Here is a 25,330-nt window from a genome sequence, read left to right as displayed (position 1 = left end):
GAGGAGAGCACTCTACCACTGAGCTACAGCCCCACCCCCATCCCTTTGTTTCTTTAAGCAACTAAATTTCTCCATCTTGCAATGGTGAACACACACCAAATGATTATAGGGACTAATGATTTTTCAAAGACATGACACAAAGTCATGTCCACTGAGGCTTAGAAATTAGTAGAGGACAGATGGGGAAAAAAATGAATAGGTACTGACCCCAAGAAGGATCAGAATTTTTTTTATCTTCACACTTTGTCTTGCTTAAGTGAGTTCCTAAACACACTGATGCTTGGGGTAGGAAAAAATCTTTTGTCCCACCAGGTATCAGATGCTGGGGGGAAACTTAAGTATCAAGAAACTTTGTTCTTTGATTCTGGCTCCCTTTGAACCTAAGTTTTGTTACCAAAAACTTGTCTTCAGTACTCACCAAAGTGGATCAAGATCAACAATGACTTCCCTCTATTGTCTCCACCTTCCTCTGCTCTCTTTTTAGTTGTTGTCATTTGTTATTATTACTATATGAACTGTCTTGGCCTTCTAGAGTCCAGGGCAGTGAACTTAGGCAGAGCACAAGGGAGAGGCAGGGACAACCCTTGCTCTACAGATCATAGACCACAGAAACTTGGTGCCTCAGACTAGGGAAAGAGGGGTGTGGAATGGAAAACAGAAAGGAGACAAACCTAGAGAGAGTCCTCGAGAACTAGAGCTTCACCCCAGGCTTCAGCACACAGAGAAAAGAGCCACTGAGGATGCTGGGCGAGTCTGAGACCACCCAAGAATCTTTCAGTGGCCACCATTCAGCCACCTACACTTTTTAATATTAGTATGACTAACCAGGTTTTTCTCCAGAATATTTATGAACTTAAAGTCTTTCCTCTTGGTTTCTTTAGTAATTTGAAGTTCTGGAGTTGAGGGATTTTTACAAAGATTCCCCCTGTCAAGTAGAAATCTGAGGAAAACATTAAATACAACAACAGCTAAATAAATGGTCCTGCTGAGTATGTCTACTAATAGTTTCTCAAGTTTATTCTAACAAAGCAATAGGCGCCCATGAAGAGGAACTAGCTCCCTTTCTAACTTAGTCAAGATTTTTTACTAATGATCTATCATTGCAAACACATTGTAGTGACTTTGAATTATATTCCTTCATTTTTTCCCAGGGTATTCTGTGATTGTTTCTCTTGCAACATCTTCACAAATGCTGGCTAAAAAGAAAAACAATTTTTTGCCAGACCTGCCCCTTTACCTTGGCTGACTGGCTAATACATATCACTCTAAATGAGCAGACTGTCTGAAGTCCACACTGTCACTCTTCCCCATATTTCTGAGGGCCCATCCCTTCTTCTCCAAGTCTGGGCTCAAATGTCTTCTCAATGAGGACTTCTCTGACCACCTGTTTAAGATTACAGACTTCTCCTGCTGCCCCTAGTGCTACCTAGCCCTCTCCAGTCTTTCTGTTTCTCCACAGGACTTGCCACTATCTAATATTCTGTATATTTACTTAATGGTTTGCATAATACATACCTCTCCCATTCGAATGTGAGCTCCTTGAAGGCAGTAGTTTTCATCTGTTAGGTTCACTGTTGCATCCCCAGCAACTAGACAGATACCTGGCATGTAGCTGGCACTCAGTAAGTACTTGCTGAGGAGCCCAGACTGAGTTCTGGGTAGGAAGGTTTATACTAGTTATACCCTTCCTAAGTTGGAGATCTTTGGATATGGCACCAGAACGCAAATCCTATACCTCTCATTTTTATCAATTCTGGTGGTAGACAGACAATCCTCAAACCTTGTTTGAATCAGTTTACCTTTTATTCCACCAATTGTTTATCTGAAGCTACTTGGATTGGCCAGAGAGAGGAGAGCAAAAGCCAGAGAATGACATACAAAAAAAAAAAGAAAGAAAGAAAACTAATATCCTTATAAACACAGACTCAAAAATCTTGACAAAATATTAACAAATTGAATCCAACCAAAAATAATATATCATGACTGCAGTAGGTTTGACACTGTTGAATTAAGAGTTCACTGTGGCAGCTGGGTGCAGTGGCACATGCCTATAATCTCAGTGGCTCAGGAGGCTGAGGTAGGAGGATCACAAGTTCAAAGCCAGCCTCAGCAGCTTAGCAAGGCCCTAAACAACTTATCAAGACCTGTCTCAAAATTAAAAAAAATAAAATAAAAAGGACTGGGGATGTGACTCAGTGGTTAAGCAACCCTGGGTTCAGTCCCCAGTACCCTCCCCCCAAAAAGAGAAAGAGAGTTCACTGTAGCTAATGATGGTCAAATCACAGCTCTGTCACCTTCACAACAGAAGAGTGACAGATTCAACAACTGTGCTATATAAAGGATGTGGTAATCCCGCAAGGTGAACATGCAACAGTGGCTGCCAGAAAGTATACTGGCTAAAACAGAGAAAATGAGGTTTTTGTTTTCATGTTCCTTCTAATGATATTTTAAGGATTTATTCTACCAAATTACTTTATGGGCTCTTTTTGTACTTCAGCAACTAGCTCCCTCTTGATTGGGATTTCACATAAGAGTTAGAACCTTAGCTCTGAATTGTACTACATAAAAAAGTGATACCATATTAGCAATCCATATTTCAACTGGTTTTTCTCCCAGATCTGTTCTTTCTCTGGTGCTTACTTTTTCTCCTACCTCATTTTGTAATCTCTTTACCTGCAGTGTGCTTTTCTCCTTTTTTTGATGTTATTTTTTCTATTTTATCATCTCATTTACTACTATAAGCACTACTTTTTGTAAGCCAAGTGGGCAATAAGACCCAGGAGGGCAGGAACTGTCTTTTCACTCGTTAGACATCTTAATTATCATGTGTATCCAGCACCTGGCATAGTGGTATGTTGTTTAGCAAATAATTTTTGAATGTACAGATGGACAAACAAATGACCTTCATTAAGTTAATCAGTCATAGTCCCTTGAGTTTTTGCTTTTGGGGTTTTTTTTTTGGCAGTATTAGAGATCAAATCCAGGGTCATGGACATGCTTGGTAAGCATCTGCCACTGAGCTATATACTCAGCCCTTTTTATTTTATTTTGAGTCAGAGTTTTACTAAGTTGCTCAGGCTTGGCCTCAAACTTGAAATCCTTCTGCGGCAGCCCTCTGAATAGCTATGATCATAGCCATGAACCGTAAGACCCCACTCTTTCAGATCTTCTTAAAAGCATATATACTTTTTAACTTCTACCCAAGATTAAAAACACACACACACAAAAACAACAACAACAACAACAACAACAACAACGAAAAACTTCCATGCCCAGAGGGTGGCACACACCTGTAATCCCAGCTGTGTGGGAATCTGAGGCAGGAAGGTTGCTAAGGGCCTTGCTAAAAAAATAAGGGGGGAAGCTGGGGATGTAGCTCAGTAGTAAAGCACCTCTAGGTTCAATCTCCAGTACCTCCAAAATAAATAAATAAATAAATCTTGAAAAGCACTTCCCCTACCCCACAATGAAACAAAAACAAACAAAACCCCTACTTATTCCCACTTATTTTAGTTTTTGGTTATTTTAAATGCAATTAAGTGAATATTGTAATGAATAAAAAAATTGTGAGCAGAGTTGCTCATAAACTCTTTCTCACTGGGGTCTGTTTTAGATCTGGTATCACTCTAAGACATTTGCTCATTGGAAAGGAGGATGTACTGTGAAGATTCCAGTAGCCTTGAATACTGTAAGTCATTTTCAGAATATTATTTTTACCTGTTGTGTTGTATTCATCTGCTCTGATTGCCATGACCAAACACCACCAACTTGGTGGCTTAAACAGCAGAAATTAATTTCCTCAAAATTCTGAAGGTAGAAGTCCAGATTAAAATGCCAGTTGATGCAGTTTCTAGTGAGGAACCTCTTCCTGTATCTTCTTTTTTATTATTATTTTTAGTTGTAAATGGTCACAATACCTTTATTTATTTATATTTATGTGGTGCTGAAACTCGAACCCAGTGCCTTACATGTGCTGGGTAAGTGCTCTACCACTGATCCCCAGCCCCAGCCCTTTCCTGTCTCTTCTTTTTAAAATTTATTTATTTATTTTTTTAGTTGTAGACAAAACAATACCTTTATTTTATTTATTTATTTATTTATTTATTTGTTTTACATGGTGCTGAGGATCCAACCCTGTGCCTCGCATGTGCTAGGCAAGCACTCTTCCACTAAACCACCAACCCCAGCCCCTGTCTTTTCTTATAAAGACACTATTCCTATCATATTAGGGCATCACAAGTATGATCTCATCTTATTTAATCATCTCCATAAAGGTCCTATCTCCAAATATAATCACCTTGGGGATTGGACTTCAACAAATGAATTTTAGGGGGATACTAACCTTCAGTATATATTGTGTCCCTGAATCAAAGAACCAAGAATGTTAGTGTTCCCCATAATAACATATACATATAGAAACAGAAAGTAGATTAGTAGTTGCTTAGGGAGAGGAATGGGGGGATGATGGAGAGTGACTACTACTTGGTAGAAATTTTTTGGGAGTGTCAGAATATTTTAAAATCAATAGTGGTGATGGTTGCAAGATGAACATACTAAAACCTGTTTAATTGTATACTTTAAATGTGAAATTTGTAGTATATGAATTATATCAATAATGCTGTTAAAATGTGAAGAAAAGAGTCTTGAAATACATACACAAATACAGATTTCATGGTATGAAACATCAGGGATAAACCCAACTCTCCACCATAGGTTTTACATTTGTATGTCTTAAGAAAAGTAACACTGACAACGGAAAATGCAGTGATTATTGCACATTGTCATATACAATATCTTTCTACAAGACTAAGTTAAAAAACATGAATTTTCAGGTATGACACTGGGCCTCTCAGCCCAAGGGAATGCATCAGTATGATTTTAGCATCAAAGGGGACTATCTGGGCAGTTTTGAGTTTCTAAAGGGAAGTTTCTTCCTGCAGCTAAATCTTAATCACTACAACAGTCCCTGAGTAGTGTAAAGACTAACAAATATGCAATGATGTTAATTTTAAAATTGTCAGCAGTGATTTCATTATAAAGAAAATGATTTCAGGGGCTGGAGTTGTAGCTCAGTGGTGGAACGTTTGCCTCACACATTTGAGGCCCTGGGTTTGATCCTCAGCACCACATACAAATTAGTAAATAAAATAAAGGTATTAAAAAAAGAAAGTTATTTCAGATATTAACTTTCAGAACTAGAAAAGACCTTAATAATCATCTACTCAGATCCCTCACACTTGCAGGTAAAGAAACTGAGGTTCAGAGAAGTTAGTTTACCTGTCCAGGAACACAGCTGGATTGTGGGAGAAATGAGACAAGCTTTGAAGTCTGCTGATTCCCCATCTAGAGCCCATTCCACATTAATTTAACACTGTGCTCTTTTTTTTTTTTTTTTTTTTTTTTTGTGATGCTGGGGATCGAACCCAGGGCCTTGTGCTTGCAAGGCAAGCACTCTACCGACTGAGCTATATCCCCAGCCCCGCACTGTGCTCTTTTGAAAAAAAAAAAAAAAAAATGAAAAAGAAAAGAACAGAGATTAGCCAATTAGGGAGGGAGATGGAGGAGGAAAAAGACGTTCTTTACTTCTTGTTGCCTACTGTGAATTAAGTACAGAGGGATATTTTAACTACTCTACCCTCACTATCAACTTCATATGTTTTTCTACTCTTCTCCTTGCTAATACTTTACCCAGAGCAAAGTACAAGCCCTCATGTGATCCTTACCAGGCTTTCCCTGCCAAGTGCCATTCCAAAAGACTTAGAGCCCAGGGCCATGCCCACATGATATAGTTAGAGTCACTTAAAGTACCCTTGATGATTTCTGTAAGAGAAGCAGTTGGGGTGGAGGGTTTGCTTTTTTGGTGGTGGTTGGGTTTTTTGCTTGTTGTTGTTTTGTTTTGTTTTATTTTTTGTTTTGGTACTAGGAATTGAACCCAGAGGTGCTTTACCACTAGCTACATCCCAGCCCTTTATAATTTTTAGAACAGGGTCTTCTTAAGTTGGGGAGGGCTTCACTCAGTTGCTGAAGCTGGCCTCGGGCTTGCAATCCTCCTGCCTCAGCCTCCTGGGCCTCTGGGCTTACAGGTATGCACCACCACGCCCAGTTATAACAGAAGCAATTTCACATATCTACCCTCAGAATTGAGTCAGTCATTCTGGTGATCCAGAGAAGCAGAGAGCAAGAAGTATACTGGTGCAGTGATTAAGAACAAAAGTCATCTCCCCAAACCAAGAAATACTTCCCATATACACATATACATCACTTCAGCCGGGCTCTAGAAATAAACATGTTTATTATAACTGATGAGAATGCTAGACTACAACACAGGAAAGGCCTGCCTATCATGTGCAGGACCCTGGGTTCAATCCCCAGTCTGCAAAGAAAAAAAGAAAGTAAAAAGAAAAATCAGCAAAAATAAATATATGTAATAAATTGATGAAGGTGGTCAGTTTCCCTAATAATTAGAAAGTGGACCATTTTTTGTTGCGCTCTTTCCTTTTAATGCCAGAGTCCCCGCATTTACCATCTCTGTGCCCACAAATTTATCTTGCCCTAGAGTCTGTACTCCTAAAGGGTGTGAATCTTATATAATGAAATATTTTAAAATTCTACTTTCAAATTTCCTTATACCAGTCCGCCCTTCCTGAGATTATTTATTGCTCTGTTGTAGATACCAGTGTTTCAACGAGGTGGAAGTGTGGTACCAATAAAGACAACTGTAGGAAAATCCACAGGCTGGATGACTAATTCCTCATTTGGACTCCGGGTTGCTCTCAGCACTAAGGTATTTGGAAAACAGGTTATCCTTTTTATTACTCCTCTGTCTCTTTATAGTCTTTCAAGTGTCTGATAGCATGTAAAAGTGGTGAGCCCCATCTATGAGATATGTACTTCTAATGTTTATCTAGAAATCAAAGTTTTAAATTATTTCTGAAGTATTCCCAGTATACCTTCCTTGGAATTGTCTTAAAAAATAATTCATGTCTGGGAAAGAGGAAAATGTCTTTCTGGAGCAGTTGACTGTTGGTGCTTTCTAGTTGAGCAGTGATTACTGCTGGGCTAAAAGTTCATTAGACCATAGGCAGCCTGTGGATTAGCTCTGAAATCCATTCTCTCACAGAAGGGCACCTGTGACTATGGACCATTTCAGGGATTCCAATCCCACTAAATGACTTCTCATCAGATAGCTCAAACAACTGAAATTTCCTTGAGTAAAGCCTAGGAGGATCCAGATCTGATTTGTCCTTTTGAGAAGATCCTTTGAGCCACATGAAACCTGTATCAGACTCCTCTCCTGTCCATGTGCCAAAATATAGGGTCAAATATACATTTGAACTCTTATTATAATAATATGTAACCTTATTTATATTAGTATCATAAAATAATTAGGTAATAGCTTTTCTGTTTCAGTTAGGCTTGTCTTCATGGGTCAAACGAGGGATGTTGGACCCACATGAAATCCCAGAATAAATGCAAAAGACTAGAGATCCATAGCACATCAAGTATTGTCAATAATAGTAATCTGCCATATGGAGTGCTGTGACATTATATGATATGCAAAAGGGCCCTCCTACCGAAAAGAGTAGGTACCAGATATCTTTCTCTAAATGGAAGATCTAAAGATAGTTGATCTCATCCATAATATTCTGATTTTTTTTTATCATCAGTTTCATTCTGTGAACCTTTTTGACCTTGTTGTCACATTCTGGTTAGTATTTTCAGAGATGCCCCTGATCGTACTTCATAGTTTAAACTTCTTCCAACAAGGTTTAATTCTTTGTGCTCCTCTTATGTGACTTCCCTGTTCATATTATTTCAGTATCTATTTGAGAGTGATTGGGTATTGAATATGTTAGGTATTTGTATGACTACTTTGTGCAGCTTAAATATCACTAGTTAACTTTCTATCATTAGAACAAACACCTGAGCTAATTAACTTATAATAGAATGATTATTGGGCTCACAGTTTTGGATATTTCAGTCTGTGATCAGTTGGTCCCATTGCTTTTGGACCTGGGTGAGGTAGCATATTATGAAGGAGAGTACATGGCAGAGCAAAGCCACTCAGAGGTCCCACAGTCCCTTCAAAAGGCACAACCCCAGTGACCTGAAGACTACCACTATGCTCCCACTTCTTAAAGGTTCCACTGCCTCTCAATAACACCACAGTCTAGGGACCAACACATGGGACTTTGGGGGACATTCCATATTCAAACTATAGCAAATCTAAGTTTTTGTTTGACATAAGTTTTCACATTTTTCAAAATTATTTCCCTTTAGGAGCTGACAGTCTTTTCCTATAAAGCTATTACATAAAATACATTCTCTGATTCACTATGCAGGGTTCTGCAGTGGGGGAGTTATATCTCGATGATGGTCATTCATTCCAGTACCTCCACCAGAACCAATTCTTGCACAGGAGGTTTTCATTCTGTTCCAGTGTTTTAATCAACAGGTAATAGCAGCTAAAGAAGTTGTGTGACTTTTTAAAGTAAATCATACTATCCTTTTGGCATCCTCAAATAAATGCTTTGCTGATCTTTTAGGTTACTGTTTAAAGAAATGAATTGGTGGAATATTTTTCAATTACTCTACCATGGATGTTCCTTTCATAATATTCATTTCATTTCCCCTCTATCTAAAAAAATTTAAAAGTGCAATTTGAACTTTTATTAATTCCATCTACCAACACATTAAGTGCCTGATTTCTTATCATTTAATTATAATATCCTAGTCACATCTGTGATTTTTGTGTCCCTCAGTGATTTTACTCAAATGGTTTGTTAAAGGGAGATTGATTTGGCCACTGGTTTGGGAATCCTTGGCACAGAGTCATCTTTTTTCATCTCTTCATCATAGTCAATATGACCCTGTATTGAATCATGACTTCCTTAGGGACAGATGGAAGGGAACTCACAAAAGATGTTGACCTGCGACTAATTCAAATACCCAACCTTCTTCTCCTAATACTATTTTATCTATTCCAGTTGTGCAGATGAGAGGGGTCGTTATGCCAGCACATGTGTGGTGGAGCAGATCTTGTTCTTAGGCCTCAAGAAGGAGCCATCTTCTGTGACCACCCACTCATCTGGTAAGGAAATAGTCCATTTTTACCTCAGCATTTGTTTTTGTAAATGTGAAAGTATCTGCTTAGTTTCTAAACTAACATAATGTGCTTAGCCCAAATGGACTCTGCACTTACTGACAGAGGTCAAGTAATCCTGTTCTTTCTTCTTACTGTTAATATTTTTTCTAAGGTAAATTATCTGGGGCTTGACTTAATAGTTTAGGTGTTTCTGAATGCATTTTTAATATGCAAACATCTGAAGTCCTGGAGAATCCTACCCATTTTTATGGAGTTTATGAAAGGGCATAGAATGGGAATTATATCCTTCCTTACCTACTGAATTTCTCGGACACATCACTTTGTTTCTCACAGTGTCTTTTCAACCAGGGCTATGTTCAAAACAATGAAGGTTCTCATATTTTTAAAAAATTATAGAAATTCATGAATAAAAGTGCTGTTAAATTAGATTCTAAGGCTAGAGGTGTAGCTCTGGGTAGAGAGCTTGCCTGGCATGTGCAAGACCATAGATACTATCCCCAGCACCACACACACACACACACACACACACACACACACAGACACACACACAAATTAGATTCTCCTAATGAGGTATGAATTTATGATAAGAGGCAGAAAACATGTCAGATTTGAAGAAAAGATTTTTCCCTCCTGTTTCTCAAACTTTCCCTCTTTTATTGTCTTGCTATGTAGATGGTAAAGATCAGCCTGTGACTTTTATGTATTGTGCCAAAACATCCACCCTGAACCTGGAGAAGCTTTCACTGAACATTGGCTATGACTGGGAGGTCCACATCAAATGACAAAGAAGCTCCCCTGGTGTTGCGCACAAGGAGCTACCTGCACCATTCAGTTCTTCCTTTGGCCTTTTTTGAGATTTGTGCTGCAATTTAATTGGCTTCTTTGGCTGAAAATAATCTTTTATTAGTCACTAATATACTAATGAACAATAGATTTCATATTTTAAGATTTCAGATTTCACATTTTAAGATGTATTAATGATTGACACTCTGTACAAATACCACTCTTCTCACATAACCTACAAAGCCCTGAGACATTGATAGAGTTGGTGAATTTTCCATTGCCTCTTGGACCATGGCCCTGTGGTAAGCTCTGTGGGCCAGTGAGTAGCCTTTTCTGGAGCAGGACTGGATGGATTTTCAGGTGGGCCAAGCCTACCCAAGTGGCCCATTTGTTGGGCCTATGTGGTACATTCACTCTGGCTACAGCAGGGGAGTTGCCCAGTGCCAGTCTCCAAGTGGACAGTAGTGTCTGGTGCCACAGTTATTTTTCACCTACACTGACATGGGCAAGATAACCCTCTTCAGTGTGTACTACATACACTACAGCAGTGGGGACATGTTCTACCCTCGAGATTTACTCAGAAGCACAAAGGATTATTTCCCCTTTCATGCTTCTCAGACTCAAAAGTTCTAAATTAATTTTAAATTTAAATCTTTTATTGTTTTTATTAAATACTGTCTATTAGCCTAAGGATATTGAAAACATGATTAAGCTATAATTAATAATAATGCAATAAATACCATGTCCCCCCACTGAACTTCAGAAACAGAGCACAGGGCTGGGACTAGGAGAAGGCAAGTGAAGCACTTGCTTCAGGCATGATTGATATTCAAAATAATAAGTATGTACTATTTTTTAAAATTGTAATTTTTGCAGAAGTCATGCTGAACAAAATACCAATATCCTAAATAAAGATAGGCTCGGTATTACTGAGTTTTTCTTTTGCCTCAGGCTCCAATATTGCTTGGCAAGGGGTAGAACATCACAACATAACAGTTGTATCACAGTGACCTCTGCTCTAGAGTTCCCAATAACTCCCTGTTGCCTACCACAGCATCTGTTGGGACAGCCTCAACTCCTCAGCACTGCTCAGCATGCACACTTTCTCATCAGGCTTCCTCCACTTAACTACTTAAAATGTCACCTCTGTGCGTTCCCTTCCCTGAGCTTCAGTATCCTCCCTCCCTCCACCCAGACAAATCTTACCATCCTTCCAGACCCAGTTCAAATCTCACTTTTCCACACACTCTAACCATCCTAGCACCCAAACTCTTTGGTACCCATTAGTAGTGATTTTGCCCTTCTCTGAAATGCTGCCCCACTCATAATTGTACTCTACTCTGCATTCTCAGGGATTGTACCATAATGTCTCAAGTATGTCTGCCTTTCCCTGCTAGATTCTATGTTACTTAAGAGCATGTTATATTTCTCTTATATCTGCTAGAGCACCTTTACACTTGACTTTCAGTAATTGTTGGCTATGATTAGTTAACTGGTAGATTATAATGATTAAAAAGTGAGTATAAAATATATTTATTTCTCATTTTATTTTTCTGAATATGCAAATGCAGTAAATATTATATGTTTCTATATGGTCACATTTAATTGTATTAGTTGAGATTTGAATTTTGCACCAAATGAAAGCTTACATAGCTACATGTATATCCTTTGCTCCTATTTGTATATGTTTTACAGTTAAGGAGAAAAGAAGACCCCTGCATTAACTGAAGTCATAGATGACAGATTCAATTTTCCCTTGCCAACCTAAAATAAAACTTAGCCTAAAAACTGAGTGTTCTTCCCTAATATAAATGATGGGGTTGTTGTTGTTGTTGTTGTTGTTGTTGTTGTTTTGCAGTGCTGGGTATTGAACCCATGTCCTTGAACATGCAAGTGTTTTACTATCAAGTTATATCCCGTCCTAAAATGGTTTTTGATAGTACTTAAAGTTTAATAATTAAGACCTATCTTTAGACCAACATTTATTTCATATCTATTTTTCCATTTAAAATATCTTTGGAGAAAGAAAGAAAACAGGAACTACTAAAGTTAGTGAGGAAATGCTCTGCCTTTACCCAAATCTATACTGAAACATTTGACAACAGAGAAATATTGTCTGAGTGTTTTTAATTGTTTTCTGGTCTTATTGCTTCTCATACTTTGCCTTCTATTTGGAAAGCTACGTACCAGAGACCCATGTGCTACTGAATTGGCCTGCCAATATTCAGTTACCTTGTGGTTAATTCTTGATGTTTATGTGAGAAATTAAAATTGTTTGAACAAAGATTCTAGCAAAGCTCAAATGAATGCATAATTTATCTTTCCTTTAAGACTTAAATACCAAGGAATGAATTGACAAATTCATTTAAAAACAGAAAATACCTAACAGAAAAACAGGCAAAGGTAAACAAAAAGAAACTGAAACAGACAAAAATAAGCATATGTAAGATTTTCAGCTCATTAATAATTAAATAAATTATTTTTTTCCTGATTGGCCAAGATTAAAAAGAATGAAAGCCTGGTGCTGTGGCACACTCCTGTAATCCCAGTGGCTCCAGAGGCTGAGTCAGGAGAATCTCAAGTTCAAAGCCAGTCTCAGCAACATAGCAAGGCCCTAAGGCCCTAAGCAACTTAGCGAGACCCTGCTGCAAAATAAAAAAATTAAAAGGACTCAGTGGTTAAGTGTCCCTGAGTTCAATCCTCTGTACCAAAAAAAGAAAAGAAAAAAAAAAAAAAAAAAGAAAATGTCCAATTCTGATGTGGGAATAGGTACTCCTGTGCATCACTGATGCACAGGACAGATTTTTAAGTATCATCCTTCAGGATGGCAGGAGTATCAAAATTGTAAATTTGCATACTGGAGCCCAGAAGTTCCACTTCAGATAAATGCTCACAGCTAACTAATTGCAATGTGATCTAAACTGTGGAAAACCATAAATAAATGTAATGTCCTTTAATAGATGATTTGCTAAATATTGCACCTCCATGACATAGAATATTATGCAACCATTCAAAATTAATCTATATGTATCAACAGAAATGTTTTGATAAAATACTTACTGAGTGATTTCATCTAAGTAAAAGTTATAATAAAACAAACTGAAATTTAAAGGATGTCATATACTCTCCAAAACGTGAAGGCCACACAGACAAAAAAAGGTGAGAACAGTTCCAGATTGAAGGAAACTAAAGAGACATGACCCTAGTTGTGATCCTGGATTGGATTTTGGACCTATAAAGGAAATTATTGGGACAGTTTGGCAACATTTTGAATGGGATCTTTGATTGCATTGTAATTGTCCTGGTTGTGTTATGATTACATAGAAAAATTTCCTTGGGTTTAAAGAAAACAACAGAGTTCAGTCTATGCAGAATTCCTTCACTTTCACTTTCACATCTCTTTCAATATCAGGGTATCATAATGATAGGCAGCAGAAGCAGTCAAAACACACAAATATCTAGAGGGTATTTATCTTTTATTTATGCCATGTTGGGGATCAAACCCAGGGCCTTACACATGGCTAGGCAACTAAGCCACATCCCCATCCCTAGAGCTAGATGGTTTTTAGTTCATAGTTAACCACACCTAAAAACCTTCTAGGTAATGAGATTCCTATGACAATATCAAGCATTCCACTCTGAGTTTTAGATTTTCATCTACCAAAACCTTCAAATGGTCAGCATAATTCCAGAGGGCAGTTTAATTAAAGTAACTTCTCAGCATGGTGGTGGTAGGGTAGGAAGCTATCAGCTACAACACTATAAATAGACTACCAAATTAGCCACAAACAATGAAGGACATATGGTGGGGCAGCATTCTAGGAGAAATACAGGATATGGAGGCATTGGCACCTGATATCTGATCTGCTCATTTTATAACCTGCCTTGCTAAAGGTTGCAGTGCCATAGCACGTCACACAGAATTAGGCAACTGTTTCTTGACAGTTGTTTCCAGCAAGGCTGAAGGTATTAGATTCCTCCCCAATCAGAGCTATGGAAAGGGAGCTGTGACTATAAGTGAGGATTCAGAGATCTTATGTCTAATTCTCATTAATGAAGTCTCAGTCATGCGTTTGCCTCTTCATTGCAAGTCAGGGGACCTGGGGTTTAGTTTGTTCTACATTAAATAGGCTGACTGGTCGTGACCATGCCATCAAGTCTCTCTGGGCTTTGGTTTCCTTATTTGTTAAATGAAATAGATAATCTGTTTATATTCTGTGAGTTTTCAGTGATTTAACTAAAAATACAAAAGATTTTCTCAATCGTAAAATGGAAAATCATACATTTTCTCATTTGTAAAGTGAAATTAATCAAACCTACAGAGTTATTCTACAGGTTAAAAATGCTCTATGGATATGAAAAGAGAAAGGTAGAGAAATTTGGTAGCCACTACTTAGCCAAGTGATCAAAGTTTGAGTCATGGGGCTGGGGTTGTAACTGAGTGGCAGAGTACTTGCCTAGCACATGCGAGGCACTGGGTTCGATTCTCAGCACCACATATAAATAGATAAAATAAAGGTCCATTGCCAACTAAAAAATATTTTTAAAAAAGTTTGAACACCTATAATAAAACAATATCAAGTACCCCCAAATATAATTCAAGGAGAAGCACACATCACATTTGTGATAGTCTCCCTTCAAATCCACAACCTCAATCTAAATCACATGAAGAACATCAGACAAACCCAAGTTGAGGGACAATTTACAAAGTACCTGAAAAATACTACTCAAACGTATCAAGGTCATGACAGACCAAATTGTCAGAGATTAGAGGTCGCTAAGGAGTTCTGTCTTTGCAACTCTTATGTAAGTTTTTTTAATATATGTCTTAACTTATTTTCTTGTAAGGTTTTTAAAAGGACTCCATGAAGTGACTGGCTCACAATAGGCATTTAATGAATGGTAGGTATTATAATTATAAGCAAATATGTTACTTCTAATAATGTTGCATCAAAGAAATGTGGGTTTCGTTTTGTTTTGTTTTGTTTTTTTGTTTTTTTTTTTTTGTTTTTGTTTTTTTTTGGCAGAAAAGACAGGGATAGGAGCCATTAGCCATCACTATTGTGTTGGAATGGAAAAGCATTCCAGCCACAGTTGTCGTGTGTCCTTGACTGAGATATGTTCTTAAAACTAGTTCCTTGACAGGCATGGTGGAACATGCCTGTAATACCAGTGATTTGGAGGGTTGAAGCAGAAAGATCACAAGTTTGAGTCCAGCCTCAGCAAGTTTGCAAGGTTCTAAGCAACTTGATGAGACCCTGTTTCAAAATGAAAAATAAAAAATAAAAAGACTTAGGATGTTGCTTAATGGTAAAGCACCCCTGTGTTTAATCCTCAGTAAAAAAAAAAAAAAAAAAAAAAAAGGGAGGAATAAAGGTAGTTTCTTATCTTTGAAGGGGGTTCTGGGAATTGAAATATATAGCTGTTTATATGTCCATTATCTGCCTTTTGTTATGGGCTCAGATTGGATTTCTCCATAACAGCATGAGTTCCACAGCTGTGCAGCTAAATAAAGTTTGGCCTACATGCCTAAAAGGACATTTTATCCACAACAACTGATGAAGAAAAATGAATAGCCCCTTGCCCTCTATGTGCTGGATATTCCCACTCTGCTCTGACAAGAGGCTTACCCTGTCACATACTTATTCTAGTTACTAACAGATGCAGCTGGCTTAGGCAGCTGAGGAAAGAAAGCTTAGCAGATGTGTGGCCCAGAAACAGCTCCTCCCATAGGAGCAAATCAGCCAAGAGACTGTAATTGCATTGGCAGACCTTATGTATAAGAAATTTCTGCACTAACAGGGAAATTCATTCAATAAATAGATAACACACATTTATTAAAGGACTTCTTTGTGATTAATCCTGAAGGTGGAATGGGAACCTAGGCCCACCTTCATAGTCTTGTGGGCAAGCAGGAAGTTAATAAGCTAAAACAATAAAATGTGGGTCAGTGCTATGAATTTCAGGGTGGTATAGAGTGCTGGCGTGGGAACCAAAATAATGACAGTGGGGAAAGGAAACTCCACCCTTGCTTTCTGAGCCATTGATAGACTTGAGGGAGGGCACCAATATTTTTAGGGGTTCTTATAGCACAGGTGGATAGGCAAGCCACTGACTGGAGACACCACATGAGCCTGGGCAGATTGCACCTAGATTCCTGTGCTGTACACAGGGAGTTTGTTCAGTAAATGCTCATGGAGTGAACGCTGATTTGCATCAATGAGAGATATGGTTCAAATAAATGTTCACCAAAGGTCCATGTGTTAAAGTCTGGTCCCCAGGGTGTCAATACTGGGAGGTGGTAGAACCTTTAGGAGATCGGGCCCAGTGGGAGGTCCTTAGGTCATTGGGTATGAACCCTTGAAGGCGATTGTGGGACACTGGCCTGTTCCTCTTCCTCTTTTTGTTCTTTGCCAGAAGGTGAGCAGTTTTGCTCTGCCACAAGTTCTTGCCAGGATGTGCTACCTTACCACAGGCCCAAAACAATGGGACCAATTTATCATGAGCTGGAATCTCCAAAACTGTGAACCAAAATAAACCTTTTCTCTTAATTATCTCAGGTATTTTATTGTAGTGACAGAAAGCTGACTAACACAATGAGTGAAGGTATCACTCAACCTGGCTTAACCCCAAAGAAATACTAAATTAGGTCTTCTTTAAGACCACCATTTATTGAGTGTTTAAAACAATCCTGGTATTATTTTAAATGCATGACATAAATTAACCTGTTTAATACTTAAAAGAACGACTATCACCATACCCATTTTATAGGTGAGAAAACTGATACATAAGAATAAAGGAAGAAGTAACTCAAAGTTATACAGGCACAGTCACCAACCACAGTGACCAACCCAGACTTTGAACCTGGACAGTCAGCCTCCAGAGACTGTTCTACTCTATTCTGCCTCTCCAAGAGTAGTAAAGATCCTTGGGTATATTCTTGGAGGGACAGAAGGATAGGCTGATGGTCCCTATAGTCCCAGACACAGGGCTTCTCAAAGCTGTAACCCAGGCCCAAAGATCGTGAGCCTGGTAGGACTCCCTATTTCAACTTTCACTTCCCACCTCCCAAAGCTTCTACTTTTGAATTGTTGAGACTGGTCACAGGGGAACAGGCATGGCTGCAGTCTGGAACAAGTTCCCACTGGGCCAGACTTGGGATGTAGCCATCTCCTTTCAGCCCAGAGAGCAACTATCATGGGTAGAAGACACAGTGAAGGCTAGGCAGGCAATTCCCTTCCTATGCCACTTACGCTCTCATCTAAGTGTCCTGAAACCAGCTACTTAGATATGACATCCCAGGACTTGATGACTAACCTAGCTTCATATCTATTTCTGTCTCAAATACCTATCATGGCCTGGCTGAATAGTCAATATATAATCTACTCAGAAGCACTTTTTATGGCAGATTTGATCCCAGTGTTTACTTTAGGGATGGGGAGACAAGAGATACCTGAGTCAAGTAGGCAAGAAGAAACAGGGATTCCCTCAACTGAGGACTCTGCTGAGTGGTACTTTCTACCTAGTCAGTTCCACTCAGCGCTGACACCAGAACATTCTAGAAGAGATGCCAAATCCAATACTGAATAATGTTCTGATATCCTGGAGTTTTAGGAAGTAAAAATCATGTTCTCTAAAGTGCACAGACTATTCCCCTAGAATTCAGTGTCTCACATTCTAGGTAGTTTTTACTGTTTTCCATTGATTTGTGGCCAGTTGTTTGATAGTCTGAGAACTGTTCCATAACACATAAGCAGCTCTTTGCCGATTTTCAATGTTCACCTCACTCAGATATTCTCCTTTCATTTCCTGACAACACCAGCACATAATGCAACTCAAAGTCTCTCTAACCAGGACCTTTTCCCTTTACCATGCAGTCCAGCACTACCCTGTCTCTCTCATACTCACCATCTTTCTTCACATCTATTTTTAGTTTTCCTGGCTCAAGCTTCTTCAGGCCACTGAAACACAACCCTCATTCTCTTTCTCTCCCTCTGGCATGCATGCTGCTGGTAGGAGCCCCCAGGTAAAAATTGCCCAGAACTCCTTTAGTACTCCTTCCTTGGGAAAACTTATGGTTTCAGGATCTCAGCTCAGTGTTCTAAGCTGGACCTAAGCCAGGTGAACTTCTGATGGATTTTAAACTTGGAATTGGATGTGGACATTTTTCTCTCAGATGACAGGATCCCTCCATCTTCCCCTTTGCAGTTGCCTCCTCTCCTTGAAGGTAGCTATCTCTTGTTTTCTTTAAAAAACTCTACCTTCCAAAGTTGCCTGCCATGCCGACTGTCATTAGTCCAACTGTGGCCCCACAGACAGGGGCCGAGCCCAGGTCCCCAGGGCCAGTTCCCCACCCGGCCCAGGGCAAGACCACAGAGGCTGGGGGTGGACACCCAAGTGGTATCTATTCAGCCATCATCAGCCGCAATTTTCCTATTATTGGAGTGAAAGAGAAGACATTTGAGCAGCTTCACAAGAAATGCCTAGAGAAGAAAGTTCTTTTTCTGGATCCTGAGTTCCCACCAGATGAGACCTCTCTCTTCTATAGCCAGAAGTTCCCCATCCAGTTCGTCTGGAAGAGACCTCCGGTGAGTAGCTAACTGGTTGCTGGTCAGGGTTTTTCCCTCAGCAAAATCCTCCTACTCCACATCTCCCGAAGTTCAGCTGTGCACATGGGCACTGGGGGACGGATCCTGGCAGCAGCTCTGCTGGGCTCTGTCCTCATGTGTGAAGCAGGAAGGAGAGGGACAAGTCTTAGATAATTCGCCAAACTGAGAGTGGGAGGAAGGGCTGCTGCTTGTTCTCTCTTGCTCTCTCTCTCTCTCTCTTTCTTTCTTTTTCACTCAGAAGAAAAAATATCTTGCTTTTTATGAAAGTGATTGGAACTCATTTTAGTTCATCCTATAAAAATAAATCTTCCTTCTCCAGAATAAATTCCATACAGCCCAGATCTATCTTCTCTGTTTAAATAACTTTGTAAGATTCCTTGTACTTCTCAAGCTAAAATCATGATGTTTATTCTTCATTTTGCCAGTGGCCATGATCTTCTGAAACACAAAAGCCCTAAAAAGAGGAGAGTGGCAGACAGACTACTTTTTCAAGCATGAAATGTTAGGATCAGAGGAATTCTAGCAAGCATTTTTATCTGTATATCTCACCTCACAAATGATATCAAGGCATACAGTGAAATATACCCAGTAGAGCATATGACAGAACCTGGATAAAAACACCTATTCCCTTAGGGAACACTTCCAGCCTCTGGGTTTCATTTACAGTGATCTACCAAAGGAAAATTATGTTCTCCTGGCTCCCTTCTCTGATCATTCCTCCAGTATGACTCTTGTTCTTAATTCAAGAAACATTTTGATCCAGAAGTAATCACCACCAACAAAAAAAAAGAACTATTTATTGAGCAACTACTAGTGCTGGACACTGGGCAAGTAACTAGGGAGATAGCAGTGAAAAAGAGACAAAAATTTATTCTTTCTTGGAGCCTAAAGTCCTGAGGGGAAGAGGGGCATTGAATGATAGTGACTGCCTCATTGACTGTCAGGACTCAGTGGTCAGCATAGTATGGGATCAGGTGGCAAGGACGGCTAACTCAGTCTGAAAACCCTCCCTGAGGAAATGATGTTAGACTGAACCCCAATGCCTTTCCTTAACCATGTTTTTCTTTATGAACCTGAGCTGTACTGCCCAACAACCCTGTGTATGCCACAGGGCTCCTTTCCTCTCCTGATAGTCTTTTGCTAAGGCCCTTGAATGTCCTGAAGACCCTTGCTTCAGAAAAGATCTTCACACACACGCTCACACACACACACACACACACACACACACACACACACACTCCTCCCTGCTGCCAGAGCTTGGACATGTCACACCCCTGCTAAAATATCTTCACTGACATATCCTAGCCCCTCCCACCACTGCCTTCAGGATAGGTCCAAACATTTGGGGGGAGGGGCAGGTACCAGGGATTGAACTCAGGGGCACTTGACCACTGAGCCACATCCCCAGCCCTATTTTGTATTTTATTTAGAGACAGGGTCTCACTGAGTTGCTTAGCACCTCGCTTTGCAGACTGGCTTTGAACTAGTGATCCTCCTGCCTCAGCCTCCTGAGCCACTGGGATTACAGGCATGCACCACCACACCCTACTAAGTCCAAACTTCTTAACTGAGATGTTGGCCCTTCTCAAGCTGACCCTGCCCACCACCAGATTTCACTTTCCTCCCCCGGGACCCTGACATACCAGCAGAGCTGAATGTCCAACTGCTTCATTGACCCAGGTCTTCTGCCCTGGAGGTCTTCATTCATGCTGTCCTCTGCCTAGAATGTCCTTCTTGTTTTTATCTGGTTAGTTTCTCCTCACTTTCTCTCCCAGAGATGACTTTCTCCTGAGAGTATGGGCCTTTCCTGTTCATCTTTAGACCCTCTTAACCAACATGGGCCAGTCCCACAGTGGTACACAGCTGAAACTGGTGAATGAAAACCCACATCTGAGGATACTGGTCACCAAGACAGTGCAGCACTATTTCCAAGGCCTGGAGCTCCTAAAAGCCTTTTCTAATACCACTGTAGAAGACAGGGGACCAAAACCTACAAATAGGTTTTTGCTGAAGTCACTAGTAAACTTGAGCCTTAAAAGAATTGAAAATTAATAAAAATGTTTAAAGGGTGTCTTGTGCTCTAGGCGCTACACTGGTCCTGAAACTTCCCCTGTTGGGGTCAGGGTGTGAAATGATGTGCACCAGGAGACCCAGCTATTTCAGGGTATGCTCCCACTATCACCATCACCAACAACAAGATCCTGAATTTTCTACAGTTTGAGTTGCCACAAGATCAGATAGAAAAGACCAGTGTTGATTAAAATGCCTATGTGTCCTGCTGGGGTTAAGATCAGAGGAACAACAACAACAACAAAAGATCAGGGAAACATGCCTTGGGTTCATTAGCATAAATTAGAAAATAGCATTAGAGATAGTCAGAGTTGGAATGGATCTTGGAGATGTTGTCCAGATGTAATCCCTGTTTACTTTATGGGTGAAATGATTAAGGTCCAGAAAGGGCAAATGAGTTATTTACAGTCATTGAATTGAAATTGAAATGAAAAATTTCAGTATGGGTTAAAATTGAAAAACTGAAATGAATCCAGAACTTTCAGAAATGTAAATCTGTTCTTGGAAACATTAGTTTTCCATGTACTTCTTTGGATATAGTGACCTCTGTCAGACCTGAGCAGTCTAAAAGGAGACTCTGTCCTATGGGGAAAAGCACCAGGAAAGTGAATTGAGGCCTCAACATCACCCACAGCTCTCTGATGTTTGCCTTCCCTTCTACCCGCCACTAGTACTACAACCCCCATATCCAAACCACATTCTTATGTCTGTTCTTCCTCACTTCTTCAGCCAGCAAGTTCCCTCTGCCAACACCTGAACCTGAAAAAAAATTCTTTGCCAATCAGTGGCCCCTTAATACTCCAAAAAGCTGACCTTATTACTTTTCCATACCCCCAAATCTCTTAAATTAGACTCCATTTAAGGATAGAATTTAGGTAGGCTTCCCAAGCTGCAACTGGCCACATTTTGCCCAACTGTGAAACTTCTGTTGCTAAATGTGTGTGTGTGTGTGTGTGTGTGTGTGTGTGTGTGTGTGTGTGTGTGTGTTTTACTGGTGATAGAACCCAGGGATGTTTTACCACTGAGCTACATCCCCAACCCATTTATTTATTTATTTATTTATTTATTTATTTATTTATTAATTATTTTATTTTTGAGATGGGTTTCACTCACTAAGTTGCTGAGGGTCTTGCTAAATTGTTGAGGCTGGCCTCAAACTTGCAATTCTCCTGCCTCAGCCTTTTGAGTCACTGCGATTACAGGCATGTGCCACCATGCCCAGATTCAGTGCTAGCACTTTCTTGATCTTAAGAGTGTCCAGAGTTAATAACCACCTACATCCCAGCTGAATTCAAAGTAGTCTTTCTAATATAAGATGCGCCATGATTTCAGAGATGTGAGGGGAAAATGTGAAATGTGAGGGGAAATAACACCGTGGAGTGGAAAAACTAAGACAAAGACCCCTTTCTCACTTAACTCACCATTCTGCCCTTCCCATCTTACTTTTCCCATTCAATTTCTTTCTTCCATGCTGCCTATCAGCATGGATCCATACACAAGCTGGCTTTTGCTGCCTTCTGTATGACCTGGTCTTTGCCTCCTCCCATCTGGATCTTCAGGCAGTACCAACTTCTCCCTGATCTTAGGGCTGTGTTACCCTGGGGTTGGGGTGGGGGGTTGATATTATTATACTTTTGATGTTAGGTCTCATTACTGCTACCATACTGCTACAGAATTTCCTGTGATTCTTTAGACATATTTAGCCAAATGTGCCTATTCTCTAAACTCTTAACATAGAGAAAACATTCTACTTCTTTAACAGCAAAAGGGAGGGGGCTGGGGATATAGCTCAGTGGTCAAGCACCCCTGGGTTTAATCGCCCCGGTACCAAAAAATAAAAAAATAAAAAGAGCAAAAGGGATTTACCATAAGGGGAAATTAGAAGGATTCTTATAATTATACAAAGAGTACTTTCTCCAGGATGGAGAAACATGAATGTTTTCTAGGGGAAAAAAAAGAAAATTTGCTGGTTTAATTTAGGAGAACTAGAACTGAAATGGAAGTTGAGTGGGGGAAGCAAAAGGGCAGATGCTGGCCTTCTCCTCACAGACTTCTCTACTGACTAACTTGTGATATGCCTAAGGCAGGTAACTTTGTGTTAAAGAGCAGAGATTTACTCTGTATCTTGATTTACACAAGCAGAACTGAGCTAATGTGCCTGGAAGTCAGGATGTAGAAAGCACAGGAGTGTGGAAAGAGAAAGAAGCAAAAAGAAGGAAACTTCTAGGCACTCCCTGAGATCTGGAGGGAAGAAGGGAGGAGGCTCTCTCTTGCAGGCTATGAAGTGGGGGTTCAGTACATGTTTAAATTTCCAAAGAAGTCCAGGGCCCCTACTAACATGTGGGAAGCAGTCCATTTAAGAGAAGGTGACACTTATTTTACTGTTTTTGTCCAACTTTCAAGTTTAAATACTATCAGAATGTTTAGCAGAGTATTCTATACTCTACAGCACCAGCCATAAAGTATAAAAACTGCTATTAATTTTTTTTTTTTTTTTTTTAGCACCAGAATTGAACCCATGGGGGCTTAACCACTGAGTCACATCCACAGCCCTTTTTTGTATTTTATTTAGAGACAGGGTCTCACTAAGTTGCTTAGGGCCTCACTAAGTTGACTGGCTTTAACTCACAATTCTCCTGCCTCAGCCTCCCAAACTGCTGGGATTACAAACTCGTACCACCATGTCCTGCCTGCTGTTAATTCTTATAGATCATAAGAGCAAACTGTCTAGGAGCTACCGCTTTCAACAATTCTAGAAAAACAGCTTTCTTTCCTGATGTGAAGGGAAAAGGATGCCTCCTCTCCTTTGTAACCTTTAACTTCTTAACTTTCACCATTGAAAGGTCATCTTTATTTCTAGCCAGAGCTCTTCAGATTGCAACTGGCTCAGACCCAGAAGACAGTGAAAGAGAATCGACTGATTCCTCTATACAGTACTCCTCCTTGTTCATGAAGTATGTCATCCCTCCTTTAGTTGCTTCAGATCAAATAGTCACAAAACTCCTCTAACTTTACCCCAGAGGTGTGCTTTTTCTAGTACTGGGGATATTATTGCTGTGATCCATACAGTCAGTGCTCATTATTTGCAGATTCCATAATTGCAATTCACCTGCTCAATAAAATTCATTTGTAACCCCAAAATCAGTACTGGAGGTGCTTTTGTGGTAATTTCTGGATTTGCTCAGAGCTGTGGAAAATTCTAAGCACTCTACACACTTGGCTATCACATCATATGGAAGCTTTCTGCCAACGTGGGGAGGTCTCCTGCTGTCATGAGCTCTCCAGTGTGTCCCATTGAACATAAAATGAACATATCCTGTGTAGATTCCCAGTCAGAGGGATCACTTGACCTGTGTTACTCAATGCTGAAAAGAAGAAATCCTAGGTTGGCACTAAATAACAATATTCCATGCCAATGAGAGATGAGAGAGAAAGGGAGCTGAATTGCAGAGAAATCTAGTCTGTGCGCCAGGAATCCTCCAATCCTAGGCCCTAGGGTCCAATCTGCTTCTTCTCCCAGGGAAACCATTAATTTCAGTGAAGCTGGCTTGGCAACAAGGTTTGCTTATGATCTGCTTTAACCTGTCACGTTCTGTTAGTTGAAAAAGAAGGCAGATCACTGTACTAGCCACAAAGAGGAAGAACTAGGGCATTGTTCAGAGCAGTTAAGACAGATTTAAAACAGTCAGACCCAGTCTAAACACCAGCTCTGCCACTACTCGGTCACATAAATGTTCCAAGTTTCACTTTTCCCTCCTATTGTGAAGAAAATCCTCATCTTGTAGGTGTTTTGAGTTGGCATCCATAAAGTCCTAGGTGTTCAAGGTAAGGTAGCAACTACCACCAGCACAGACAGCCCAGGGATGAAGGGCACAAGCTAATTAAAGTCAGACAAACCAAATGCAAATTCTAGCCCCACCACTTAACCCTGACCTCGGGCAAGCTACTGACCAGTCCTCAGTTTTCCCATCTGTGAAAAGCAAATGAAAATTCCTACCTTCATTAGGATTGTTGTGGGAATTAAATGAGATACTATACACATGACATGCTTAGCACAATGAATCAATAAGCGGTGATGATGTAATGAATAGGCAAAAGAGTTATCCAGTTGAGAGCCAGCCTTCTCTCTACTCAGCAGAGATCATTATAGTATCATACCAGGGATAGTGGTGGGGAGGGGTACAGTGAAAGTGTGAAAGTGGCAATTCTCTAAACTTTAGGACTGCCTCCTTATATCCCACAAAACAGCAGCTCCTCCTGAGGGTCATGATAGGGACATATATCTAGACACCAGGATGAACAAGCTGAAATGACTCAGCTGTATAGAGGAAAATGGGAGGGGTGAGTAGAAATGACCAAGGAGCATAGGAAAATATACATTTTCCTTGTTATGAACAGGCACAGCATCTTTTGTCTATTTATTAAATACTTATTAAACACTGGTTAATTTGCTATCCATGAAACACTTGTTAATGTCTTGTTTTTTAATAGAGTCATTTGTCCATTTTTTTAACACATTACATCTTGGTTTGCTAATCTTTTGTTTACATTTCTGTATCTATGCTCATTAGTAAGATTAGCTTACTTATTCCTTTTCTTGTGCTATCTAATTTGGTATCAAGCTTATACTAGTCTCATAAAGTGAGTGGGGAATATTCTTTTTCTGTTCTCTGAAAAAGATTGTATATGATTAAAACTAAGGGTTTCTTTTATATTTGATAGAATATTGCCAGTGTTTTCTTTAAAGGTAATTTTTAAATCT

General features: G+C 39.7%; 2 protein-coding genes across 2 annotated transcripts in view; both read left to right on the top strand.

Moving 5' to 3' along the window:
- The window catches only part of Ganc (glucosidase alpha, neutral C), an 85,972-nt gene extending 73,731 nt beyond the window's left edge, over positions 1-12,241 (top strand). Inside the window, 5 exon segments of the mRNA XM_047536870.1 lie at positions 3,614-3,688; positions 6,671-6,784; positions 8,343-8,455; positions 8,988-9,091; positions 9,779-12,241. Of these exon segments, the coding sequence (XP_047392826.1) occupies positions 3,614-3,688; positions 6,671-6,784; positions 8,343-8,455; positions 8,988-9,091; positions 9,779-9,888 (516 nt within the window). The 3' untranslated portion in view covers positions 9,889-12,241.
- Positions 12,242-17,883: 5,642 nt separating this feature from the next.
- The window catches only part of Capn3 (calpain 3), a 42,853-nt gene continuing 35,406 nt past the window's right edge, over positions 17,884-25,330 (top strand). The window contains exon 1 of the mRNA XM_047540990.1: positions 17,884-18,477. Coding sequence (XP_047396946.1) covers positions 18,169-18,477 — 309 coding nt within the window. The 5' untranslated portion in view covers positions 17,884-18,168. The remainder of the gene's footprint in view (positions 18,478-25,330) is intronic.

Source organism: Sciurus carolinensis, chromosome 2 (assembly GCF_902686445.1).
Source record: "Sciurus carolinensis chromosome 2, mSciCar1.2, whole genome shotgun sequence".
In the NCBI taxonomy this organism is placed as follows: Eukaryota; Metazoa; Chordata; class Mammalia; order Rodentia; family Sciuridae; genus Sciurus; species Sciurus carolinensis.
This window is presented reverse-complemented; position numbering and strand designations above follow the sequence as displayed.